The following is a 26108-nucleotide window of genomic DNA, read 5'->3' as shown; positions in this document are numbered from 1 at the left end:
AAAAGAGTAGAAACTGAGAATTTTGAGGCATATTTTCTTTTCTTCACTACTACAAAAAAAAGAGCTACTACCTTTACCACCATGGTTCTGGATTCCTTTCTTATGCCAGAATTAAGCCGCATTCACCACTCCATCCCTCCCTCCATGGCTGACTCTATCCTGCCTTCTTGGGCAATCCAGGCCAGAGGCTAACAGAGGTAAACTAGCTATTCTTCATCCCTCCCCTTCAATACATACGTAGAATTGCCCTAGCCAGTGTCCATACAAACTGGCAACCACCTACTAGGGCACTTCATTGCCTCCCTATACAAAAATCTCTCCACCAACCTGTTTCAGCCACTTGTATGGTACACTCCTCCCTAGGCTGTAAAATTCCACCTTTAGAGTCCAATTATTTCCAAGAAGCCACAGGGAAAATTCATAGCTTAACTACCAGTGTGAGAATGGTAGAAAAGACATAGTTCTGAAGTTTGGATATCGGGTTCTGTCTTTTATTAGCTTTGTGACCCGGGTAAACCAAGTTACATAACCTCCCTGAGGTTTGGTTCCTTGACCTTCCTTATGACATGATTGGGAAGATAGAATTAAGAAAGGTGAGATATATGGAAAATTTTGCCCAGTGCTTGACACAAGGAAACTTCAATATCAAGTCTTTTTTTTAACTCCCAACTGTTTTGTGAACACTTTCAAAAGTAGTAGATGCCACTAGGAGGCAGCATTAGCACACAAAGAACTAGTTATGCCACACACACACACACACACACACACACTCATGTACACGCATACATCACACGCTCACACATATGCATGCACACACACATGCTTACACACACTCAAACAACATACACACTCACAAACACACACACGAGGGATAAACTTGCTCACATATGTCCACACCAACAACACACACTCTCTTATAACACAAACTCACACATATATGCACACACCCCAGGCTATTTTCTTTTCTTTCCTTATTTTATCTTTTAAATCTTTTATTTAGGAATTAACATGGGGAATAATCCTCAGGCTGGGAGATGCGAAATTTCACCGATGAATACTTTATTATTGAGTTTAGGGGCTCAGAAATGAGACCTTACATATTGAAAGATGGTCAATGTCTTAGAAATGAGAGAACTCATTTTCTACATTATAAACTTCTTGAAGAAATATGTTATAGCATGAGAGAAAAGTTAAAACATGAACAGCTTTGCATTTAGAAGCCCATCCTGCCATAATCCAAGAGAAGAAAGGTGGTCATTGGGAAGAACATCCAGGGACCTACCTGTCTCAGAAGAAGGCCTGTTTGGCCATATCCAGTTTACAGAGTTCTTTGGGTCTGCAGTTGCTAGTTAAGCTACATCATGTAAGACGGGAAGACCAAATTCAGCCATGCTAAACTATAGGATGATAATCAGCAACTTGTGGTTATAGTTTCACTCTTTCTTCAGTGGGCTGCCTGGGAGGAGGAGGGAAGTACTACCTGGACCGTCAGCCAGCAGGAGGGATCACCGCACACTGTGGCTAGGGAGGGGACAGCTGAATTTTGATGACAGGCAACCTGGTGATCTAAGCATTTAAGGAGAAGACATTTGGAAAAGAAAGTCTACTTATGGGACTAAATGGACCACATAATCACTAAATAGAGAGGCTGAAATTGGGCCGTTTCTTTTTTTTTTTTTTAAGATTTTATTTATTTATTTTTCCCCCCTAAAGCCCCAGTAGATAGTTGTATGTCATAGCTGCACAACCTTCTAGTTGCTGTGTGTGGGACACAGCCTCAGCATGGCCAGAGAAGCGGTGCGTCTGTGTGCACCCGGGATCCGAATCCGGGCCGCCAGCAGTGGAGCGCACGCACTTAACCGCTAAGCCACGGGGCCGGCCCTGGGCCGTTTCTAATGATGGGCTCCTCTAATCCAAATTCCCTCTTCAGATTGCAAAAATAGCAGATTTTTCTTTCTGTGAAAATATCGTTAAATTAGAGGAATCAGTACTATGGCCTAAGTCTACTCTGATTATATTTTCGGGGATCCAAGCCTATCCAGCAGCCTGAAATGCCTTCCAATGAACAAAATGGTGCAAAAAGCCATCCTCAACAAACTTGCCGTATTCCATAAGCTTCTCTGGGGAATAGGCTATGGGGGTGGGAGGTAGAGGGGTACTATAGGTTTAACGTAGGAGTCCTGGCCTTGGGAGCTTTTGGCATTCTGAACACCTGATGCTACCGAACAACAGACACAAAGCTACGGTCATGAAAGCAATATGGTACTGACAAAAGAATAGACAAATAGATCCATGGAACAGAATAGAGAACACAGAAATAGATTCCCGTAAATATGGTCAACCAATCTTTGATAAAGGAGCAGAGGTAATACAACGGAGCAGAGACAGTCTTTTCAATAAATGGTGTTGGAACAACTGGAATTCCATATGCCAAAAAAAATGAATCTAGACACAGACCTTACACACTTCACAAAAGCTAACTTAAAATGCATCGTAGACCTAAGCATAAAATGCAAAACTATAAAACTCCTAGAAGATAACAGAGAGAAAATCTAGATGATCTCGGGTGTGGCAATGCCTTTTTAGATATAATCCTAAAGACATGATTCATGAAAAAAATCATTGATAAGCTGGACTTCATTAAAATTTAAAATTTCTGCTCTCTGAAAGACAATACCAAAAGAATGAAAAGCAAGCCACAGACCGTGAGAAAATATTTGCAAAAGACATATCTGATAAAGGATTGTTATCAAAAATATACAAAGAACTCCTAAAATTCAACAATAAGAAAGTAAGAAAACTGATTTTTAAAAATGGGCCAAAGGGAGCCAGCCCGGTGGCGCAAGTGGTTGAGTGTGCACACTCCGCTGCAGTGGCCCAGGGATCGCCGGTTCAGATCCCAGGCACGCACCGACACACCGCTTGTCAAGCCATGCTGTGGCAGCATCCCATATAAAGTGGAGGAAGATGGGCATGGATGTTAGCCCAGGGCCAGTCTTCCTCAGCAAAAAGAGGAGGATTGGCAAATGTTAGCTCAGGGCTGATCTTCCTCACACACACAAAAAAAAATTGGACAAAGACCTTGACAGACGCCTCGCCAAAGAAGATATAGGGATGGCAAATAAGCATATGAAAAGAGGTTTCACATCATGTATCATCAGGGAAATGCAAATTAAAACAACAAGATACCACTACACACCTATGAGAATGGCCCAAATCCAGAATGTGGAGCAACAAGGACTCTCAGTCATTGCTGGTGGAAATGCACAATGGTACAGCCACGTTGGAAGACAGTCTGGTGGTTTCTTACAAAACTAAAGATACTTTGTGTGAAATGGGTGAAGGTGGTCAAAAGATACAAACTTCCAGTTATAAAATAAATAAGTCCTGGGGATGTAATGTACAGCATGATAACTATAGTTAATGATACTGTATCGTATATTCGAAAGTTGCTAAGAGAGCAGATCTTAAAAGTTCTCATCACAAGAAAAAAAACTGTAACTATGTGAGGTGATGGATGTTAACTAGACTTATTGTGGTGACTGTTTCACAATATATCCATATCTCAAATCATTATGTTGTACACCTGAAACTAAAATAATGTTATATGTTGATTATATCTCAATAAAAAATAAACAGACAAACAAATCTATTCTTACCATATGATCCAGCAATCATGCTTATTGGTATTTACCCAAAGGAGTTGAAAACTTATGTTCACACAAAAATCTGCACACGGGTGTTTACAGCAGCTTTATTCGTAATTGCCAAAACTTGGAAGCAATCAAAATGTCCTTCAGCGGGTGAATGGATAATCAATAAACTGGTATATCCAGACAGTGGAATATGATTCTAAACTAAGAAGAAATGAGCTATCAAGCCATAAAAAACATGGAGGAAACTTAAATACATGTTACTAAGGAAAGAAGCCAATCTGAACATTTTGGCTACACACTGTATGACTTCAACTATATGACGTTCTGTAAAAGGCAAAACTGTGGAGAAAATTAAAAGATCAGTGGTTGTGGGGACAGGGGGTAGATGAAAAGGCAGAGCACCAAGGATTTTTAGGGCAGTGAAAATACTCTGTATTACATTACAATGATGGATATATGTCATTATACATTTGTCCAAATCCATAGAATGTACAACACCAACAGTGAACCCGAAGGTAAACTATGGACTTTGGGTGATGATGATGCGTCAATGTAGGTTTATCTTTGATAAAAAATGTACCACTCTGGTAAGTGATGTTGATAATGGGGGAGGCTATGCATGTGGGGGGGCAGGGATGGGCAGGGGTTATATGTGAAATCTCTGTGCCTTCATCTCAATTTTGTTGTAAACCTAAACTGCTCTAAAAAAATTGTCTTAAAAAAATAAATGGTATAACAACAAGAAAAAAACAATATCTGTGTGCTTGTTTTGTTGTGTTTTTGGTGTGTGTGGTTTATTTTTATGTTATTTATGTCCTTTTGACAATAAGCTGTCCCAAATCCTTCTAGAAAGCAGGCGTGGCAGGGCATACAGGATGTTAAATATTGAAAAGCTTTTACACCAGTTGGTAAATAGCTGCTGCCCGAGTGCTCTGAGGGCTGGCCAGGAGGCCACCAGCTCGGAAGCGTAATGGGAACATAAGATCCCCTCCCCTGATTTCCCACAGACTAACAGCTAAACAGTAATGCCTGGTACATTAGGGGGCTTCCAGCCCTGATCCCCCACCCCCCAGCCCCTAGTCTAGGACTACCATCCATTCTGTTTGGTCCCATACCCTACTGCTTATATCCCTGAGATGGGTCATAGGTAATAAATGCTTAAATATAAAATCCTCCATCAAGTGTGTTCCTTCACTGGATGTGAGCTGGGCTACAGGACTTCAACAACTCTGGCTTAATACGTCTTAGTTGATCCGAGTGGGTAACGGTATTTGTGAAAGAAGAGGAAAGCCTGGTGGGAGTTTTTATCGAGAAGCCCTCAGAGATTGAGCAAAAGGCCTGGAGCTCGGGTCTGTGTTAGAGAGGCTAACTATCTCTCCAGACACCGATAACCACCTGCTGATGCCAAAGGAAATCTTCATTACTTACCCACACTGCTTCACAGTTCTACCTGTGGCCAGCCCTGTCGATTGACCTCCCAAGTGAACTGAGAAAGAAGGAGCAATTTAAAAACTTGTCTATAGGGCCGGCCCCATGGCTTAGCGGTTAAGTGCGCGCACTCCGCTGCTGGCGGCCCGGGCCCGGATCCCGGGCGCGCACCGACGCACCGCTTCTCCGGCCATGCTGAGGCCGTGTCCCACATACAGCAACTAGAAGGATGTGCAGCTATGACATAAAACTATCTACTGGGGCTTTGGGAAAAAAAATAAATGAATAAATAAAATTATAAAAATAAATAAATAATTAAAAGTTGTCTATATATTTTTAAATTTTGATACCATAAAATTAATTATGAAAGTATTTGCAACAAAAAAGAGGATAATAGAAAAATATATTCTTTCCTTTTCTGGAGCAAAGCCAACAATCATGTATGGGACCAGGGGAGATGCTCTAAAATCTTTACTGCTCTCTTTCCATTCCTAGAGCCATTAGGTGGGATGAGGAGGAGGTCCATTTCAAAATTAATATGTGACAAGTTAAAGAAAACAGTGGTTCTAAAACTTTGTGCTAAGGGAGGAAATCCAGGGTAGATGGCTCTTTTGTTCAGCAAAATCCCCAAATAGGGATTTTTGGTTTAGAAGGGGGAGACATCACAACCTCTTCAAAACCAACCCTGAATACACAGAGCGGGTGGAGGGAGATAAGATCTCAGAGTTCATCCATCATAACAAGATGGAGGGCACTCTGCCTGGTACAGATACTGACAAGATGATGGAGTTGGTGGTGGAAAGATAAAACAGTAGGGATCCTGAGAAAAAAGAACAAAGCTGGAGGTATCACACTCCCTGATTTCAAAATATACTACAAAGCTATAGTAACCAAAACAGCATGGTACAGGCACAAAAACAGACACACAGATCAATGGAATAGAATCAAAAGTCCAGAAGTAAACCCACACATCTATGGACAGCTAATCTTTGACAAAGGAGCCAAGAACATACAATGGAGAAAAGAAAGTCTCTTCAACAAATGGTGTTGGGAAAACTGGAAAGCCACATGCAAAAAAATGAAAGTAGACCCTTACCTTACACCATACACAAAAATTAACTCCAAATGGATTAAAGACTTGAATGTAAGACCTGAAACTATGAAACTTCTAGAAGAAAACATAGGCAGTACGCTCTTCGACATCGGTCTTAGCAACATATTTTCAAGCACCATGTCTGACTGGGCAAGAGAAACAACAGAAAAAATAAACAAATGGGACTATATCAAACTAAAAAGCTTCTGCACAGCAAAGGAAACCATCAACAAAACGAAAAGACAACCTAACAATTGGGAGAAGATATTTGCAAACCATACATCTGATAAGGGGTTAATCTCTAAAATATATAAAGAACTCATGCATCTCAACAACAAAAAAACTACCAACCCAATTAAAAAATGGGCAAAAGACCTGAACAGACATTTCTCCAAAGAAGATATACAGATGTCCAACAGACACATGAAAAGATGTTCAAAATCATTAACTATCAGGGAAATGCAAATCAAAACTACAATGAGATATCACCTCACGCCCGTCAGAATGGCTATAATCAACAAGACAGGAAACAACATGTGTTGGAGAGGATGTGGAGAGAAGGGAACTCTCATACACTGCTGGTGGGAGTGCAAACTGGTGCAGCCACTATGGAAAACAGTATGGAGATTCCTCAAAAAATCAAGGATAGAACTACCATATGATCCAGCTATTCCACTGTTGGGTATTTATCCAAAGAACATGAACACACCAATGCGTAAAGATACATGCACCCCTGTGTTCATTGCAGCATTATTCACAATAGCCAAGACTTGGAAGCAACCTAAGTGCCCATCAGTGGACGAATGGATAAAGAAGATGTGGTATATATACACAATGGAATACTACTCAGCCATAAGAAAAGATGAAATCCAGCCATTTGTGACAACATGGATGGTCATTGAGGGTATTAGGCAAAGTGAAATAAGTCAGAGGGAGAAGGTCAAATACCGTATGATTTCCTTCATTAAGTAGTAGATAATAACAACAATAAACAGGCCGGCCCTGTGGCTTAGCGGTTAAGTGGGTGCGCTCTGCGGCTGGCGGCCCGGGTTCGGATCCCGGGCACGCACCGACGCACCGCATCTCCAGCCATGCTGAGGCTGCGTCCCACATACAGCAACTAGAAGGATGTGCAGCTATGACATACAACTATCTCCTGGGGCTTTGAGGGGAAAAATAAATAAATAAAAATCTTAAAAAAAAAAATAACAACAATAAACAAATACATAGACACAGAGATTGGATTGGTGGTTACCAGAGGGAAATGGGGGAGGGAGGAGGGCGAAAGGGATAATTCGGCACATGTGTGTGGTGATGGGTTGTAATTACTATTTGGGTGGTGAACATGATGTAATCTATGCAGAAATAGAAGTATAATGATGTACACCTGAAATTTATACAATATTATAAACCAATGTTACTGCAATAAACAAAAAATTTAAAAAATAAAATAAAATAAAGAAAAGAAAGATAAAACAGGGTTTTTTGAGGGGCCGGGCCCGTGGCGTAGCAGTTAAATGCATGCACTCCGCTGCTGGTGGCCTGGGTTTGGATCCTGGGCGCACACGGAGGCACCGCTCGTCAAGCCATGCTGTGGCAGCGTCCCATATAAAGTGGAGGAAGGTGGGCACAGATGGTAGGCCAGGGCCAGTCTTCCTCAGCAAAAAGAGAAGGATTAGCATGGATGTTAGCTCAGGGCTGATCTTCCTCACACACAAAAAAGGGGGGCGGTGGGTTCTTTCTATTTTCTTGGTGAAGTTGGAGCAAGGTCATCAGCTGAGAGCAAGGAGAGGGAAGGTGGCTTGAACAGGGCTGAGATGAGAAAGAGCCGCCTTGGAGAGCAGCGCAGTGAACAAGCTAGAGAAATATGGTGGGATTGCCGGGCAGCGCTGAGGGCTTACGTCAAGTTTGTTCATGAATTGAAAGTTATTACACTAATATCACAATATTAGCATGATTGTGAGTGTTTTTTTTTTTTCCAGCAACATTCAGCTGCTCTGGTACAGGCATAGGGAAGGCAGCTGGAGCCTGGGTGGATTTTGCCAGCATGTACTACAGGAGGAGAAAACGGCAAGGGAAATGAATATAAACAAGGGAGCAATGTCATGATGGATCATGGAATTCCAGTGAGTAAGGAAAGATTTTTTAGGCATTATGTAAACCAAACATCAAGGGTTCAAATCCAGTTCTATTGACCTGGAAGTCCATGCTTATTCCTTTTTGACAATGCTTCTCCAACTTGAGACTACAAAGAATAATCTGGGGGTTTTGTCACAAAGGAAGATTTTTGGGCCATCCTCAGAAATTCTGGGACACAGCATTTTTGCTTTGTAATAACTACTAGGCGATACTGATGCAGGGAGTCTGTGGACCATTCTACAAAAAATGCAGAGTTTTAGGAGAAAGCATTGGAGAATAGAATTGGAGAGGGAAACTGGGTTACCCACATGATGGTTTACACTTTTCATTTCACAGCCATGAAATGATGATGCTTCAAATATTTGAGTTTCTTAACCAGATAACACAACTAAAGGTAAGCCACCATGAGGAGTAATGTTGCAATGGCCGAGGCAATGAATTCAGTCACTTTATTTTTCTACTTCCATTAGGTTCCTTGTACAAACCTTGGACATACAGATAAAGTATGATATTTAATTTGGATCCGATACCAGTTTAGCATGGCTTTACATCCCATGCGTCAGTTTTCCAGAAAGCCAAAGAACTGTGTTCTGTTTGGAGAGAAAAAGATAAACATTCTAAGAGAAACAATCATTTCTTAAATTTGTTAAATAGCTAAGCCAAATCAAATACATTTTATAAACGTGTAGAACAAATTAAATTATATGAATGAAACCATTTAGTGTGAGGTTTAAATGATGAGAGAAAACATCAGGAAAATGATAAGGCATTCATTTTCAGAGAGAAAATAAAAGGTTCTCTATAACTCTGCCAGTCAAGATTATAAGAAAAAAAAAATCAGTCCTTTATTTATTCTCCAATGCACTAACAGTGCCCCATCTGTGTGAAGACTGTAAGGGAGAAATACATCAACAAAGCTCTCTTTGGTTTTTTTAAATTATCCTTTTCTAATATGTATTTTTTCTACTGACTTGTACTAGGCTTATTGCGCTTTGTCAATTTTGATATTTACCATCTCATCAGAGCTCTGCTATATTTTGAACAATAACAATTTATTCAGTGCATTTCTAACTATTTGTAACTATATTAACTGCCATTGGTTGAGCACTTACCACATGTCATGTACAGTATTTCTAATAATCAAATCTATGAGGTGGGTATTATTCACTAGTTTTCATTCCCTCTCTCTCCCTAGTTGGCCACATCTCAGATCTCTCTCTTCTTCTCTACATCTGCTCCCAACTCTGTCCTCTCCCAGCCTGCTGTTACAGGGCTGTCAACATTCTTGGAGGATTTCCAAACCTAGAGCCAAACAACAGCTTCAGCCTCTGGCTGGCTCTTCCTTCATAACAACAAAGATATTTAAACCCTAAACCTGAAACTTTAAAAGGTTGGCAGCTCTAAATGCTGGCCGTTATGCACTTCCTTATCTCATACAAACATAATATCATCTTCCTTAAAATATTTTTCCCTAATGAATACTTTGCTCTAATGGGTACTTTTCAAACTCAAGATTGCTGAAGGAAGGAAAAAAATGTTAGAAGATCTATAAACCAATTACCACTGCCATGAGTTACTTTGTAATTTGGGATGAGTTCTTTATCATTTGGGACCAAGAGGTGGTAAATATTATTATTATTCAATATTCCTTTCAATATTATTATTATTATTCAAGCTTAATTTGGAATTATACAAGATGGCATAATTCACCTCAATATTCATTGAATAAAACCACAACCCTGAGTTTTAAGGAGAAGAAATGAAAAGGAGAATGTTTACGTAAGCAGAGAAACTGAATGCAGCTTACTGCTTCATCTCGCTATTTCCTCCTCCCTTCCTATCTTTTTAAAAGTCCAGTGGCCAAACTGACATGGCTTCTTACAGTCATTATGTAATAAAAGTACTGATGATGGTGAGGGGCAAGTGGAAGTCCCAGGTAAAAGTCCCAGTCTTAGACTTACCCTTGAAGCATTTGGGGATTTCAATGGTGCCGTCTATGCACTGAGCATCCTCCGTATAGCTACACTTCTTTTCCTTATTTTTGCAAAAGAAAGAAACTTTTTCACCGTGCAGCATTCCGTTCTTAAATTTTTCTTGGAACTTTACTCTCTCTCCTTGGTATATCACAGTAGCTTTTTTAACAGATAATTTACAAGATGCTGAAAGAGACAATATCTGTAGTCAAGATTTAGGAGTTCAGTTAGTCTTTCTAAAAGAGAACGTAGCATTTGAACCAGTAGATGGGTACACTTGAAATAAATTGCTCAACACAAGAAGATTCCAAGAATGTACACAGTGAGTAACATCAGTATCATTGCTAATAGCAGCTCTTTATCAATTGAACTGTTAGTCATGGCTTTCAAGATGGTCTTTTCTTCCCCTACAGTAGGCACATAAGAGGGTCAGAGCAGAAGCATCAGATTCTAGACTTTGGTGGAAAAAAACTTCTACCAGATACTGCCATTTCATGTAAGCCTACACTGCCTCACTCAAATCCCATTTATTAAGTTAGTGCACCCACCCACCAGTCACATGAGTATTGGCTGATAATAGCTCACAAACACTCCTGTCTCTGAAAAATTGCCTTCAGCCATCAGGGAGCCACCTCTCCCAGGAAGTTATACAAATCAGACCCCAACCCCAGGGTCAGGAAAGAGAGCAACCCATAGCCAATGACTAACTGACAAAGGGATACAAAAAGCAAGTCCCCCTCTTAGTGGGATCAACTCTGGGGTAGAATTCATGGTTGATAGCTCCCAGAGGGATGAATTTGAAGGTAGACTCCAGCTCAGACCACATCCTTGTTCAAAACATAATCCCTGGATCAGCTGCATCAGCATCACCTGGGAACTTGGAAGAAATGCAAATTCTCAGGTCCCATCCCAGATCTATAGAATCAGAAACTGTGTTTAAACAGGCCCTCCAGGTGATTCTGATGCACAGTGAGGTTTGAGAACCAGCAGCCTACTCGATCCCACCTGGCTCACTCTCCGTCCCCTGAGACACTCACTTAATAAATCAATGGCACTTGAAAGCCCTGTCTCAGGCTTTGCTTCTAGGGGACTCCAACCTAAGACATTAGTCATACGTCATTTTGCCTGCTGTGCCTAATTTCCTTTTCTGCTTAAACTGTCCAGCCCACAGCAACCTGAGCAAAATACAGTGCCAGGTTGTAGTTCTTCACATCAGCATGACACTGACTGGATCAAGGGTAGACACCTAACTCAACAAGAACCAGCATCTCAGAGACAAGATGCCAGTTAGTGATGAATCCTATAGTTGAGAGGTCCTGATGTAGAGTCAAGCCAGGTTCAAAGTGAGCAAGCAGAGAAACACGGAGATGAGAGAGGCCGGGAGGCCATTGAGATATGGAAAGAGTAGCAATAGTTCCTGACTTTCAGTTCCAATCCTCAGGAGGACCAATTGTGTTTCATTTCTTTATCTTCAGTGTCCATGAGATGGCCTGTTGCCCTTTTATAATAAGCCCCCTTTTCCTTGAACTAGCTTAAATGTGTGGTTGGTTTTTGCAACAACAGGAAAAGTCTTGACTAGAACAAAGCAAGAAAGGATGGTCATAGGCAAAGACTTAAAGCAATTATAGGAAACCCAAACAATCTTCCACCATATTCTCAATGTTTACAAAGGATCTGTTTATCTCACACAGTTTAATCTCAAACAAGCTTGCTAAGCATGAAGCTTCCCCATACCCATGTGAGTCCTAAAGTCCTACATATGCCAATAGCTGTGAGGCAAGTCTGAGCAACAAATGGAAAATTATTGGAACAAGAAAATGGCAAGTAAAGGTGATCCACTGGATAAATTCAGAGATGTTTTGAGACCTCACGCATACTTCATACCTTTACAACTTGGCTGTGCAGACCAGTTTCCAAATTTGCTGCATTCTACTTCTTCTGGGCCATCTAAGACGTATGTATCATGGCAACCATATGTGGCTTTATCCTTGTAATAAAGTACTTGTTTTGCAGGATAGTTCACAAATCCATTCTCTGGTCTTGATGGGAATGGGCATTTTACTTCTAGAAAGTTTATTCAATAAAACATATTTGTAAAGATAGTAGTGTTGTCCAGTAGTTATAAAATAGTTACATTCTAGTCTCCATTATACCATTGAATCACTAGGTGTTCCTGGAATGTAATTTCTAAGAACCTTGGTGCTTAATCCTCTCCCCCCATCTTATACTTATAGGAATCTGGATATTAAAAAGGAAACAACACTTTGTAAAGTAAATTAATGACACTCTACCAAGTTATTTGGGCTTTCACATAATCATGAGGCATTATTTATTGCAAATTTTGTCTCCACACAGTCTAAGATGGTGGATTTGAAAGAAAAAAAAAAACTCTGTCTCTTTTAATCAACAAACTATGAAATTAAAATACAAAAGACTCCCTCCGTGTACACCAGCATACCATTATTTGGATTTTAAATGTAAAATCTAATTCTTCTGAATGTCTTCAGACTACTATACACGAAGCCAGCACGAAATATGAAGGAGAAAAATGACGCTGCTTCCTGGCCTTCTTAAGATCCTCAACAGCAGAGGCCCAAACCCATATCACTATTTACCCAAGTATAAGAAAGCAAGGCTGGAGCCAGGAGCAAAGGGCTCTTCGGAGGTAGTTTAATGAGATAGTTGAAGAGTACAAACTCCAGACTTTGATTCTTTGGCTCAATTTTGGCTCTTCCACACACTGAATAAAAAGGAATCTATGAGTCTATAATAAGAGTAAAAAAAACAATCCATGGAGCTGGCCCTGTGGCTTAGCAGTTAAGTGCGCGTGCTCCGCTGCTGGCGGCCCGGGTTTGCATCCCGGGCACGCACTGACGCACTGCTTCTCCGGCCATGCTGAGGCCGTGTCCCACATACAGCAACTAGAAGGATGTGCAACTACAACATATAACTATCTACTGGGGCTTTGAGGGAAAAATAAATAAATAAATAAAATTATTAAAAAAAAAAAAAAATCCATGGAAGAAAAACTCTTCTCTATAGAAGAATGCCAGCTAATATATATAGAAGGAAAGACAGAATTAGCAAGTCACCATTTTGCAACCACCAACATCATAATTGACTGAGTCAAGGATCATCAATGGATGCTAAAATGACTGCTAGAGAGTGGATATTCACACGATCTCAATGTATCACCTGCAGGTTTCTTACTAATTCCAAAGAGAAAGAGATGCCTTTACCAAGAGAAGATCTGGTACACTCCACCTGACCAAAGGATCAAACTAAGCATGACCAATGATGGACTGACACCATGTGCCTCCTGAGGTGATGGAATGCATTCTTAACGAAATTATTTAACTTGAATCTAATCACGAGTAAATAACCAAATTCAGACTATGGAACATTCTACAAGGCAACTAACCTGTACTCTTCAAAAATGTCAGTGAAAGACAACTAAAAGGACAAAGGATTATTCTTAATTAAAGGAGACTAAAGAGACATGACAACTAAATAGAATGTGTGATTCTTGATTAGATCTCACATAAAACAAAACACATGTATAAAGGGTACTTCTGTGTCAATTGGAAACATTTGCATATGAAATAAATGTTAATTGTTCATATTATTATAATCACTTAAATTATTATTGTTAATAATTGAAAAAAATGTTAAATGTCTTGGGTACAGTGATAATATAAGAGAATGTCCTTGTTCTTAGGACATTCAGGCTGAAGTATTTATGCGTAGGTGTCATGATGTGTACAACTTATTTTCAGAAGTTTCAGGAAAAAAAAGTGGATGTCTATGGAGAGAGTGAATGTCACAACACATTGACAGTTGATACATCTAGGTGAAGGATTGAAAAAAAGAAAGAAAAAACTTACTGCTTAGGCCTTGGGAGAATTAAATGAGGTGACACATATCTAGCAGGAGGCCAGTGCCTAGCCCAAAGTTAAGTCCCCCAAAAGGTGCTAGGCATTATTAGTAGTAGTGGTTTTCCCATACCAAAAAGCACTTGTGTTTTGAATCATTCAATGGATATCTGTAACATCTACTATAGGAGAAGTTAACAGACTTTATTATAACTCCACATGTGCATGATAAATTCTATAATTTGTGTATTTGTTATGCAGTTGACAAATTCAAAGACAGCAATGATAGGTCAAGTTAAAGGAGGAAGAATTTTCATAATGTTTTTTAAAAAGTCAAATATTTTTTTATTTTTAGGGGGCCATCCCGGTGGCGCAGCAGTTAAGTGTGCACGCTCCACCTTGGTGGCCCGGGGTTCGCAGGTTCTGATCCTGGGCGCGCACTGACGCACCGCTTGTCAAGCCACGCTGTGGTGGCGTCCCATATAAAGTGGGGGAAGATGGGTACAGATGTTAGCTCAGGGCTAATCTTCCTTAGCAAAAAAAGAGGAGGATCGGCATCAGATATGAGCTCAGGGCTGATCTTCCTCACACACAAAAAAATTTTTGTGATTTTTAAATTTGGGTTGAGACTATAAAAGCTTATAACAATCTGACTACAACCCAGTTTTTCACCTTTGTCTCCTAGGCCTCCCCAATTTTAATCCAGGCTTCTCTTCACCAGTCTCACCACAATAGTCAGCTGTCCACGCACACACCCTGTTCTTTCATGCCTCCCTGATTTTCCACATCCTGTGCCCTGTGTGCCTGTCCTCCCCTCATTCTCCATTTCTCCTCCAAGCCCCTCCTCTGGCAAGCTTTCCCAGGCAGCTCCAGAGAGTTTATTGCATTATGCAGTAGAGATTATTCTCCTGAGGTCAGAAACCAGGTCTCATTCATCTGGGATCTTGAATGCCTAGCTCACTACCTTGCACATGGTAGATGCCAATAAACATTTGTTGAGCAAGGTCATTTGAAACACTCCATGATAGTGGATTTTTCAATAACTTTTCAAAAATGGGTTTCTGGGCCACCCCATGGCCTAATGGTTAAGTTCAGCACTCTCCGCTTTGGTGGCCAGGGTTCGGTTCCTGAGTGCAGACCTACACCACTTGTCAGCAGCCATACTGTGGTGGCGACCCACATACAAAACGGAGGAAGACTGGCACAGATGTTAGCTCAGGGCAATCTTCCTCGACAACAAAAATGGGTTTCTACACTACCATGATTACTTTGTCTTATAATTGCACTTACCCCTGCATTCTGGTAATTCAGTCCAATTTCCATGTGCTGTGCAGCTAACTGTATCATTTCCAAACATCGCATATGGGGGCAAACATTCAAAGACTGCCTTGTTTCCATAGAGAGAGTCGTTTCCAGCAAATGGCTTATAAATGCTAAGTTTTGCAAACTTAGGAATGGGTGGTGGAGGACATTTTACAGCTGGAAAAAGAAAGAACTATCATTTTTATGAAAATAGTTGAGTCTTTTAAATATATTCTCTCCAGAAAGGAAAAAATCCAAAGAGTAACTTGAGAAAATGCAAAATTTGATCAAATGCCAGGGTAAAAACAGTCAATTGTAGAAGACAAATAAGAAAATATGATCTGAAAATCAGATGTCTGAACCAGTCAGAAAACTAAAAAATGAAGTAAATTGAAGTCTTGCCACAGCTAATTTGCCTTTTACAATAACACCACGCTTAGGTTTCCATAAGTCTTTGATCCAAACGCTACCTTGGAAGATGTTTCTGGAAGTCAGAATTGGAAGAGGACATTGCTGAGAGACTATCCTGCAATAACTGCTGATGACAGCAACTTGGCTCAAAGTCTTTTGTGACATCTAGGTTCCACTGCTAGTTCAGGCTTGATCCTATTGAATACGTCCTGCCTTTGCACTCTGTGTGTATGGAGCTTACCCAAGTGGCTCCCCATGGAGACATAGTCGTGGATTGTTATTCTGCCCTGACTAAGCCAGAGTTTCAACAAGTCCAGGGAAAGTGATACTAACATAATGGAAGACAGTGCAGAGCAAAGTGTGATTTAACTTGAATTATCCAGATCCTTGTTACTCAAAGTGCGATCCACGGACTAGTAGCATGGGCGCTGCCTGGGAGCCTGTTAGAAATGCAGAAGCTCAGACCCCACCCCAGACCCACAAATCAGAATCTGCACTTTAACAAGATGCTCAGGTGATTCATATGTACATTAAAATGTGAGGAAACACTCATTTAGAATAGATTGAAGCTAAAGTAGCCTTTCTACTTGTAACTCAAAAGAAAAAAAATGACTTTATGAAAAAGATATAAATCTGCTTCAACAGGAAACTATTTATAGGACCGTGGTGAGTCCTATTGCTAAGTAAAAAACTCTACTTGATTCATCCTTACAAAACTTTTTTTTGGCAACTCAGTTTTTCTTAAGCTCTTGTTTATTTGAAATTACTTTACTTTTCCACTTGCTTTTGCTAGGACCGACCTCACTGACATGTTAAAGAATCGTAAGTAATATTGTAATGCCTGGGCCTCCTGGTCGAGGATTGGACTTATATACATCACAAGTTAGGGAACGTAAGAACGGCCCTCCCTAGATAAGCAAAGCCCAGAGCTGATGCTGACTGCTCAGCGGAGCGTCACGTGAATAAACCATCAGTGCCTTTTGGAGGAATCCCAAGCAGCTCCTAGGATGCAAGGCCCCTGGATGGGCTCTAAGCTTACCTGTCTTTCTCATCACTAGACTCACTTCCTGAAGGCAGAACTAAGTCTCCTTCAGCCTCAGTGCTGAGAACAAGATATGACATATATCAGGTCCTCACTACATGTTTATTGAATACATCAATGAGTGGATGAATGAATTAGGATCCAGAGTGGGAGGAAGCTATTTGATCCCACTGTTTCCAGAAGTTCTTCTAGTCAAATGAGGGCAGTCCCTGATAGACCAATGCCACGCATATCCAAGCCCCTGCCAAAACATTGTGGGAGTGTTGGAATTAATAAACCCAGAAATCACTGGCTCCACCAAGGGGAGGTTACAAGTGTGTTCATGAGTAGAATGCTTCCCTTCTGTTGTTCCAAAGTGATTGTTTCATCTTCCACCGTAAGATGATAACAGGATGAACATTCCCCATAAGGGTGACCAACCGTCTCGTTGGGCTGGGACTGAAGGGTTTCCAGAGTATGGAACCTACAGTGTGAAAACCAGGAAAGTCCCAGGCAAACCAGCTGGTCACCTTCCCCATAAGTGGGACCCACAGACTCACGACTACAGACAGGAAGGTCCGGACTCCATTTTCCTTCTTCAGTGCATTTAGCAGAATTAGTACCATTCAGATAAAACCTGCAAACGGAAAATTTAATCCATCAAGCAGTAAAATAATCCAACAACGGCATCTCAAATGTCTTCTCCATTGAGCATTGCTTCAGATTAATACTACTGACTTCTTTCCCTCTTATAATGCTGTTTTCCTGAGCAGCTTAACACTCATCTAAGGCTCACCAAGTCTCTCAGCTTAATGCTGCGCATGAGTCACTGGAGAATAGGAGGGTTCCATAGCTGGCGGGTGTAGAAGCCAAACCCCCAAACCCCTCATCTCCAACCAGCTGGACAAGTTAACTGTTTCTGACATAAAGTAAAGAATCATCTCTTCTTCAGAATCACAAAAGTGAATTAAACTGAGTAATCTCTACTATTCATTTTCTGAGAGCCAACTGACACAAATGTATAAAAACAATGCCGTCTGTTTCCATTAAAAATATAACATTCTGTCCTTGAAGCCAATTTTTTCAAGGTCGTTGTCATCAGACCCACCAGTAAATTGGTTTTTCAGATGAAAGGACTGCAATTCTCTTTCACACATAGTAATTCTTAATCTCCAATTCCAAAAAAGGATCGTCAGTAAAATTTTGCCCTAATGTGCAGCCAACATGCTATTAACAATGTCACCAGCGGTGTCTTTGCTCATAAGGCAGACAAGCTATATGAGCAACCATAAGTGCTTTCTTCCTAGGCATGTTGTACCGCATTAGGTGAGGATTAAGAGAACTATGTTCTACATCATCACACTCCCAAACCTTCTCCATAGACTTCTCTTCTAGAGACTACCAGGTCAGTCAGTCAAATTAGCCTCATAACTAAAGCCCAAGACCAATTCCTATAATATTTTAACCTTCATGCCAAGATTTGGCCCAGAGATTATAAAGAATTATCATCCAGATTCAATAATTTCAACGTGCCTCCTCAGATAAGTAACTAATCAGGAGCAGAAAAGAATTTCACTAGTTATATCCTCCACTCTTACCCCTGTGGATCTGTAATCAGCAAGTCCAGCCTAAAGGCTAGAAATAAAATATGCGGCAGTCTTGATGTTTAGCTTAAGGGCACAGAAAAGTGCTGCATCTGTTAACCTCTCAGTCCGGAAGTCCTTACCCGGTGTTACAAGCAAAACTGATCGTGTTGGGGTATTCAAAAGTTGTGTAGCGTACAGCTCCATTTTCTAAGACTCCAGCAAAAGGACATACTCTGGCTGTGATTTAAAGATAAAAAGGTAAGTTTCTATTTACAGAACTTCCTAATAAAATAAAAATACATAAACGCATTTCTATCCTTTGATCCATTAACTCTACTGGTAACTATTCTAAGAAAATAACTCAAAATAAGTCAAATGATACAAGCACTGATGTATTCATTACACTGTTACCTCTAATAACAAAGAGTGGACAGTCTAAATGTTCACTATCAGGGTATTGTTTTAATTAATGATGGTAAATCAACAGTTGAACTAGGATGGAGCCAACAAAATATGGATTATGAAGACTATAGAGACATAGTCAATGTTTCTGATTTGCTAATGAAGACAAAAACACAAAATGGTATCTACTCTCTGCAACAATGCAAAAATATACACACGGAAAATAATGTGAAAAATGAAATTGTTAGTGTTCCCAAGTTATGGCTGATTTCAATAAAAATTTTCCCTAATAATGTTATTATGGTTTTTCGTTAAAAATTATATTTTGCCTTTTTAAATCAAAAAGCATATTAAAATCACTTGTATGAACATGTATAATTTTCACAAATGGTCATATCCATATGACCAAAATAACCAGAGCTTAGATAGGTCCATATAGTTATGCCTACTGCTTAACTTCTACATAAAATTGCCAGAAATTCTCTCTGGTTCATTGCTCAATATTTGACTGTAAAAAAATAATGCCTGCATGATATCATAGAACCATGTTCTGAGGAATAAATAAAAGCAACCATCTACCATAAAGCAATAGCAATATATATATATAATTTATATTATTAATTTTATATAATATACAATATATTTATATTTTATTATAAACGTAATTTATAATATATACACAATTTAGATAAAATTTATGTTCATTTCAGTAACTATTAAATCTGCTTTCACTCTGAGGCAAAATCCAAAGATGTGATGATTCCTCAAGTTTTATTTTTTCAAGTGTCTCTTTGGCATCTTTTAGATGTCAGAGTATCTCCACGTCTCTCTTCACTTCTATCGTGTTTCCTTCTCCTTTTATCATACCAGGTCTCTTTTTACATCTCCCCTAGGTCCAGGCTATGCTTGTCTCCTGTTCCCTAAATAGTACTTATTGCCCTTAGTCTCCTCTCCCCAGACCCTCTTGTTTCTTCACAGCCCTCTACTCCACAGCTCTGGGGTCTTCTGCACCCTGAGCACGACAAGGTAGATTATCTCCCGAAATGTGCAGAATCCAAATGAGGGGAGAGAATGTGAGAGAAGGCACTGACTTACGTAAACATTTCAGAGTGTTGATGGGCCAAAGTCCTGTGAGAGGGCAGATAAATCGTCTCATCCCTCCCCGGGACACATAGCCCGGCTGGCAGGAGAACACTATTTCCTCCCCTGGGTCATAGAATGTTTTTAATGGAACAACTGTGGCAAATGGCACATTATCTGGCTTGGGACAGGCTGAAATAGAGCACAAAGCAATTGGTTAAGAAATCTCTCTTTGCATTTTTAAGTTCAGCTAGCACGCACAAATGAAAAACATTTGATGCTACTGATAATAAGTGTGCTGAGTTCTGTAGCAAATACTTGATACATGCAATATCTCATCTGATCTCCTCAACAATCCTTTGAAGATTGTTTGAAGGAACTATTGTTATCCCCATTTTACAGGTCAGTACACTGAGGCTTAAACTGGCTAACTATCTTATGGAGGAGCCTTAAGCATGCCTATAGTAAAGAATAAGTGTCAACCCAGCCTCTCCAGCATCCACCGTAAAGAGAATTTTAGCTATCACTATTGATCCCTGGCATATACTAGGGAGTTGGATATATTAATTATTTTTGCAAAAGCAGAGTACTTACTCCGTCCTGCAATAGCAACATGGCAGAGAAAACTTGAGAACAAGATGAGCGCTGGAGAAATCATTGTGGATGATTCACACTGACACCACCAAAGTGGCTTTCCCCTACTAAAAAGAGAGATGCAAATATAAAAGTGCTTAAATATTAACCATTTTTTGTATACTTTTATCTCTGTAACTAGAAGATAAAGCGTCATGATCTAAAAGAGATTCCAAGACCTACATTCTTTAATCATTTACTTTTCACTTCTGTGGGTCTGTTGTGAAATCTTTGGTAGATATTTTCTGTCTTCATGACATTTATGTTAATGGCACAGAACAGTTCATTCTTGCATCTGACAGAATCCTGGTGATTCCCAGACTGCCAGGTCTCTAGTCCGGACCTCTCATTCTCCATTCTTTGTTTTGTGTACGTATTGGATGGCGCACCAAAGGACCGAAGCCCTTGCTTTACCCACAGCCTTGACATATATACTTAGGACCATCACTTACTCTCTGCATTTCAGTCTCCACACCTCTAAAATGATACTCCAGTTTCCAGATGTATGATTCTAAAGAACATCTTCACAGAGGCTTCTAAAACTATAATGCCTAAAAAACTGAGCTCACCACCTTCTCTCACAAAATGATTATTTCTTCCATATTCCTCTCTTACCTGCAGTTAGTTACAAGATCCTCCTGGTAGTTCCAGTTACAACCTTAGGACTATCCTTGAATCCTCAGTCTTCTCACATCAAATTAACACAAGTCCTGCTCATCCCTTCTTAATACTTCTTAGATCTGCCTAGACAGATTTCTAGGTCTGTTTTAGGGATTGGAAAGTTGACATGAAATTACAAGTGGGGACTCAAAGAAGTGAAGTTGAGTAGGAGAGAATGGCCAATGCTGATGATGTTGCTTGGGAGGGTTCACAAGGGACCATCCGTGAAGCCATAGGGTTCTCATACATCATTTGCTCTAAGGGACTGACTATACAAATGCCATACTATACAATGGCCAGACAATATATAAAAATAGAACTCTGACCCATAATCTCTATAGCAACCAATCCAGGAAGCCAAACCACAACCTCTGTACCATAAACTCAGCCACAACTGAGTGGCTCAGTTTAGGACCAACCGGAGGAAGACAAATATGTTCTTCTAACCAATCACATAGGATGCCTGGCTTCTAGTTAGTCTGCCTCCGTCTTCCCCATACCAACAACCTCCAATCAGGGCACACTTGAAACTTTCCCTTTTTGTCCACTATAAAATTTTTCCCATTCTTCTAAGTGACTTTAAGTCTCTGCCAAACACAAATGATGACTGCTGACTCCCTTGCTATAGCTGTGAATAAATAGCCTTTGCTTGTTCTCATTTAGGTGGTCTTGGTTTATATCCACAGGTCTAACTTTCCTTGAGACACATCAGTTTAAGAAATGTTCTTGTCGGGCAGTGATTCTTGTACTGTGCTTCTAATGAACATTGCGCTCCGCAAAAAGAAGAAAAGTGTGCAGCCACCAATATAAACTAATGGCGGTTCTTCCCCTTTTGTGATTAAATCACAATCTTCCTAGATACACACACTCCACCTTCCCCTTCTAAGGGGAAGAATTCTTGTTTGCTAGATCGCTTCCAGGCTCTGCTTTATTGGGGAGAATTCCCTCAATGGGAGGAGAAGAGAGAAGCCTAATGAAGAGAGGCCAAGTTGTTCTATGTAATAAAGATCCGAGGTAGACAGAGAAAGAGAGAGGGAAACCAAACTAGCTGGGCATCAGAAAAAGAAACTTTGAGAAGTTTAAAATTGAGAAGATAACATTTTTGGCAGCAGCTGCAAACTGAGCGATAAACATTGAGAGGAACAGTGATGGGGAGAGGGGTTTTTAATGATGTCTGCTGACGGACGTACTCTCTCAAGAGGGAACTTTCTGGAAGGGTGGAAATACTCTATATTTTATTTTAGTAGTTGTTACTTGGGTACATGCAGTTATCAAAACTCATACAACTAAACATTTAAGATCTGTACATTTTATTATACGTTAATTATACCTCAATCTTAAAATAATGCATTCCTTCCTCCCTTTGTTTCTTCCTTCTTTTCTTTCTTCCCTCTTTCCTTCCTTCCTTCCTTCCTGCCTGCCTGCCTGCCTGCCCTGAGTGGGGCACTCATGGTGGCCCTTGTGAAGACAGCAGCCCAGTGTTGTCACAGGATTGGCTACATACAAGGGATTGAGCAAACAAGCAATTATATGGAGGATAACGGAAGTCAGAATTCTTACCGATGAAGAGAAGAAGCAATATGAAAAGAAGGAAAGCTTGGATGAACCCTGCGGTGTGGGATTGGAAGTGGAGATATTAGTACAAATTTTTCATGTATATAGACAGCTACAGAAATAAATATAGATATAAAGATGTGTGTATGTGTATATGTATGCATGTCTGTACATACATCTAATTCCTAGCTCTTTCCACTAAAATAGCCTGGGAATGGCAATGCACCCAATACCAATGAGCACACCTAGTGCCTAGATCTTGGTTTCTAAATACAACTCTCCACTGAAAGGCAGCAAGTCTCCTTGGAAGATTGGCTGATTCTAGGACTGGGACAGGGAACGTACAGCTTGGAACATCATGTTGTGAAGAACAACTCAGGAAATGCTCAGAGAATGATAGGGACATGTTAAAAGGACACAGAAGCCATCTGAAGGGGCTCTCACTAGTCGAATATGGGACAATTTGAGTGTCAAAATAAGTAATGATGGGGGGCCAGCCCAGTGGCGCAAGCAGTTAGGTGCGCGCGCTCTGCTGCGGCGGCCTGGGGTCCGCCGGTTCGGATCCCAGGCGCTCACCGACGCACTGTTGGCAAGCCATGTGTGGCGGGGTCCCATATAAGTGGAGGAAGATGAGCATGGATGTTAGCCCAGGGCTGGTCTTCCTCAGCAAAAAAAGAGGAGCATTGGCAGACATTACCACAGGGCTGATCTCCTCACACAAAAAAAGTAATGATAGTAATGAGTTATAATCCATTGACTAAAACAGGAATCAATGAGTCTACGTCAATAGCAATAAACACGTAAAATAATTATGTATTGCAAATGGGGAAAAAGGAATTTATAGTGGAGGAACCTGGCAGACATCTTCTTAATCAAATAATCAAAATTAATACCGCCATTAAAGGGACAAATTGACATTGTGTGTCCCCCAATAGGATGCAAAGAGAAGAACACAGCATCTCTTCTGTGATATTCCTGCCAAAAACATAAGAGCATGGGTTGTGTCATGAGAAAGTATTGCACATTCCCAAGTTGAAGGACATTATGCACAATGACTGCCCTGTAATCTTCAAAAAGGCAAAGGCCTTGAAAGGTAGAGACTGAGGGAGCCTAGGGAGATGGTGAGTGGGTGGACCATGCGACCTTCTTGCTCTGAGAGCCTGAGGGGATATTTGGTGAGACTTGAGGGGGTCTCCGGGTAAAGAGTCTATGGAAGATTTTTATTCTGTTCTTGGAAATTTTCTGTATGTTTGAAATTTGAAATTGTTTAAAAACACTTTAAAAAAAAAAAAGAATATGTGGTTTTTTTGTGGTTTCTTTGAGAGTACTCTGAATGAGATATTATTCTTAAAGTGGAATATATGAGGCCTCAGTTTTTATTTGCATGACCCCCTAAAAATCTATGTAATAGATAGAATTTTCTCAATTTTAAGTTTGTGTGTATATACATACAGATATGAGAGAGAGAGAAGTAGTGCTATATATATATGTGTATATATATATATACAAATATACATTTTTTTTAATCATTGACATCTAGCTCCTGTTTGCCAGCTACTGAACTTTGGAAAATGATGCAAAAATAATAGTAACAGGAAACGGAGGAAACAACTCAATCAAATTTAGTTTGACAGCTTTTGGGAAGAGTCACATGTGTTTGTGGGTTTTGTTGTGGTTTTTCTTTTGGCTAGTAAAATTTTCCCTTGTTTGTATAATTAAATACAAAGATAATGGATGGTAATGTGCACAATTAATAAATTATAATTATTATTAGAGTCCTGAGGCCTTTGCCACTTGAACACGTCTGAGAATTACAAGATATTCCTAGAATTCTTCCCAAAACACACATGGGTCTAATGAAAAGCCTTTATGACACGCCTTAAGACGAAATACAATCGTTCATCTTCCACTTGGTGATTTATTGTTCTGTGTAAATTTAACACCATGTGGTTGATCTGCAGTCTGATCTATCTTCCCCCCTATACAGTTCAACTCACACTCCAATAACTGACTTACGATAATAACCAAGGAGCTGGCTCATAATCAACATAAAAATGACATTTTAAAGACACATTTAGGGGCCGGCCTGGTGGCACAAGCGGTTAAGTGTGCGTGCTCCGCTGCGGCAGCCCGGGGTTCGCAGGTTCAGATCCCGGGCACGCACCGATGCACCGCTTGGCAAGCCATGCTGTGACGGTGTCCCATATATAAAGTAGAGGAAGATGGGCATGGATGCTAGCCCAGGGCCAGTATTCCTCAGCAAAAAGAGGAGGATTGGCAGATGTTAGCTCAGGGCTGATCTTCCTCACCAAAAAAAGAATAAAAAATAAAAAAATAAAGACATTTAAACTTACCATTGAAGTTTAATTTGGCAGAGCAAATGGAAAAACTGTTAAGAAAAAAATCCATGGCATTTTGGCAAATCAAGTGGCTGTTTTGTATTATGGGGGTTTATACTCACCAATAAAGATTAGCCAACCCTTGGATCTTGGATTTAACGTTGCACTTAGTATGTTACGTTTTATTAACCATGAACAAAAATACATAGACACTTAGGTTGAAGAATATGCGACAACATTTGTTTTATGAGAAACATAGGACCTTGTACTTAAAACTCTTAGTGACTTTATATTTTTTCTTACTCTGCTTTGTAAATTAAACTATAGAGACCCAGACTCAGAGTCCAAGGTTTTGTACTCCCGAAATCACATTGCATCACATGTTCAGAAACTTTCTTATTTACTTCACAAGCAGAGACTTTGACCATAACATTAAACATTTACCAATGATTTAGAATTAAAAAAAAAAATACTTTCAGTGTTGTCTCTTTCTGGGTTGGGATTTTGTCAATATCTACCAACAGGCTCCCAATGGAAAGATGCGAGTGTCTTTGTTCCTATGATAGCAAAATCTAGCAGGAACAATGCACATATTTGCAGAGGGAATAAGGAAACATGTCACAGAGCTTAATGGACATGGTTAACTATGTCTAGACAGGTGTAATCAACCTGAGTCAGCACTGAGACATCTTCGTGTGAATTCTGGGATCCTCTACATGTAAATAGATTTTATCTTGAAGAAACGAATATCTTTAGATACTGCAATTTCTGCCCCTATCTAGAGCAGTTATTCTTCGTTTTTGTGTTTTTTTTGTGTGTGAGGAAGATCAGCCCTGTGCTAACATCTGCCAATCTTCCTCCTTTTTTGCTGAGGAAGACTGGCCCTGGGCTAACATCCGTGCCCGTCTTCCTCCACTTTATATGGGACGCCACCACAGCATGGCTTGCCGAGCAGTGCG

General features: G+C 40.1%; 1 protein-coding gene across 1 annotated transcript; it reads right to left on the bottom strand.

Annotated features, from left to right (window-relative positions):
* Positions 1-8850: 8850 nt before the first annotated feature.
* On the bottom strand, positions 8851-20621 carry APOH (apolipoprotein H). The gene is made up of 8 exons (XM_087440228.1): positions 20558-20621; positions 19979-20155; positions 18622-18718; positions 17456-17532; positions 15452-15640; positions 12174-12353; positions 10278-10475; positions 8851-8906 (listed from the first exon to the last, which is right to left on the bottom strand). The coding sequence occupies exons 1-8, from the start codon at positions 20619-20621 to the stop codon at positions 8851-8853; spliced, it is 1038 nt and encodes a 345-aa protein (XP_087296354.1).
* Between the last annotated feature and the right edge of the window lie 5487 nt (positions 20622-26108).

This window comes from Ceratotherium simum, chromosome 16 (genome assembly GCF_057802395.1).
Source record: "Ceratotherium simum simum isolate JZ-2026a chromosome 16, ASM5780239v1, whole genome shotgun sequence".
NCBI classification, from domain to species: Eukaryota; Metazoa; Chordata; class Mammalia; order Perissodactyla; family Rhinocerotidae; genus Ceratotherium; species Ceratotherium simum.
The sequence above is the reverse complement of the archived record's forward strand: the minus strand, read 5'-3'. Positions and strand labels throughout refer to the sequence as shown.

Bases quoted from the DNA above. Each gene is read 5' to 3' on its own strand.
- APOH (XM_087440228.1), bottom strand. From the start codon at position 20,621: ATGATTTCTCCAGCGCTCATCTTGTTCTCAAGTTTTCTCTGCCATGTT. The intron at 20,156-20,557 runs GTAAGTACTCTG...GCTCTATTTCAG, and splicing joins TGTTGCTATTGCAGGACGGA to CCTGTCCCAAGCCAGATAAT. The intron at 18,719-19,978 runs GTAAGTCAGTGC...TTTAAATCACAG, and splicing joins CAACACTCTGAAATGTTTAC to CCAGAGTATGTCCTTTTGCT.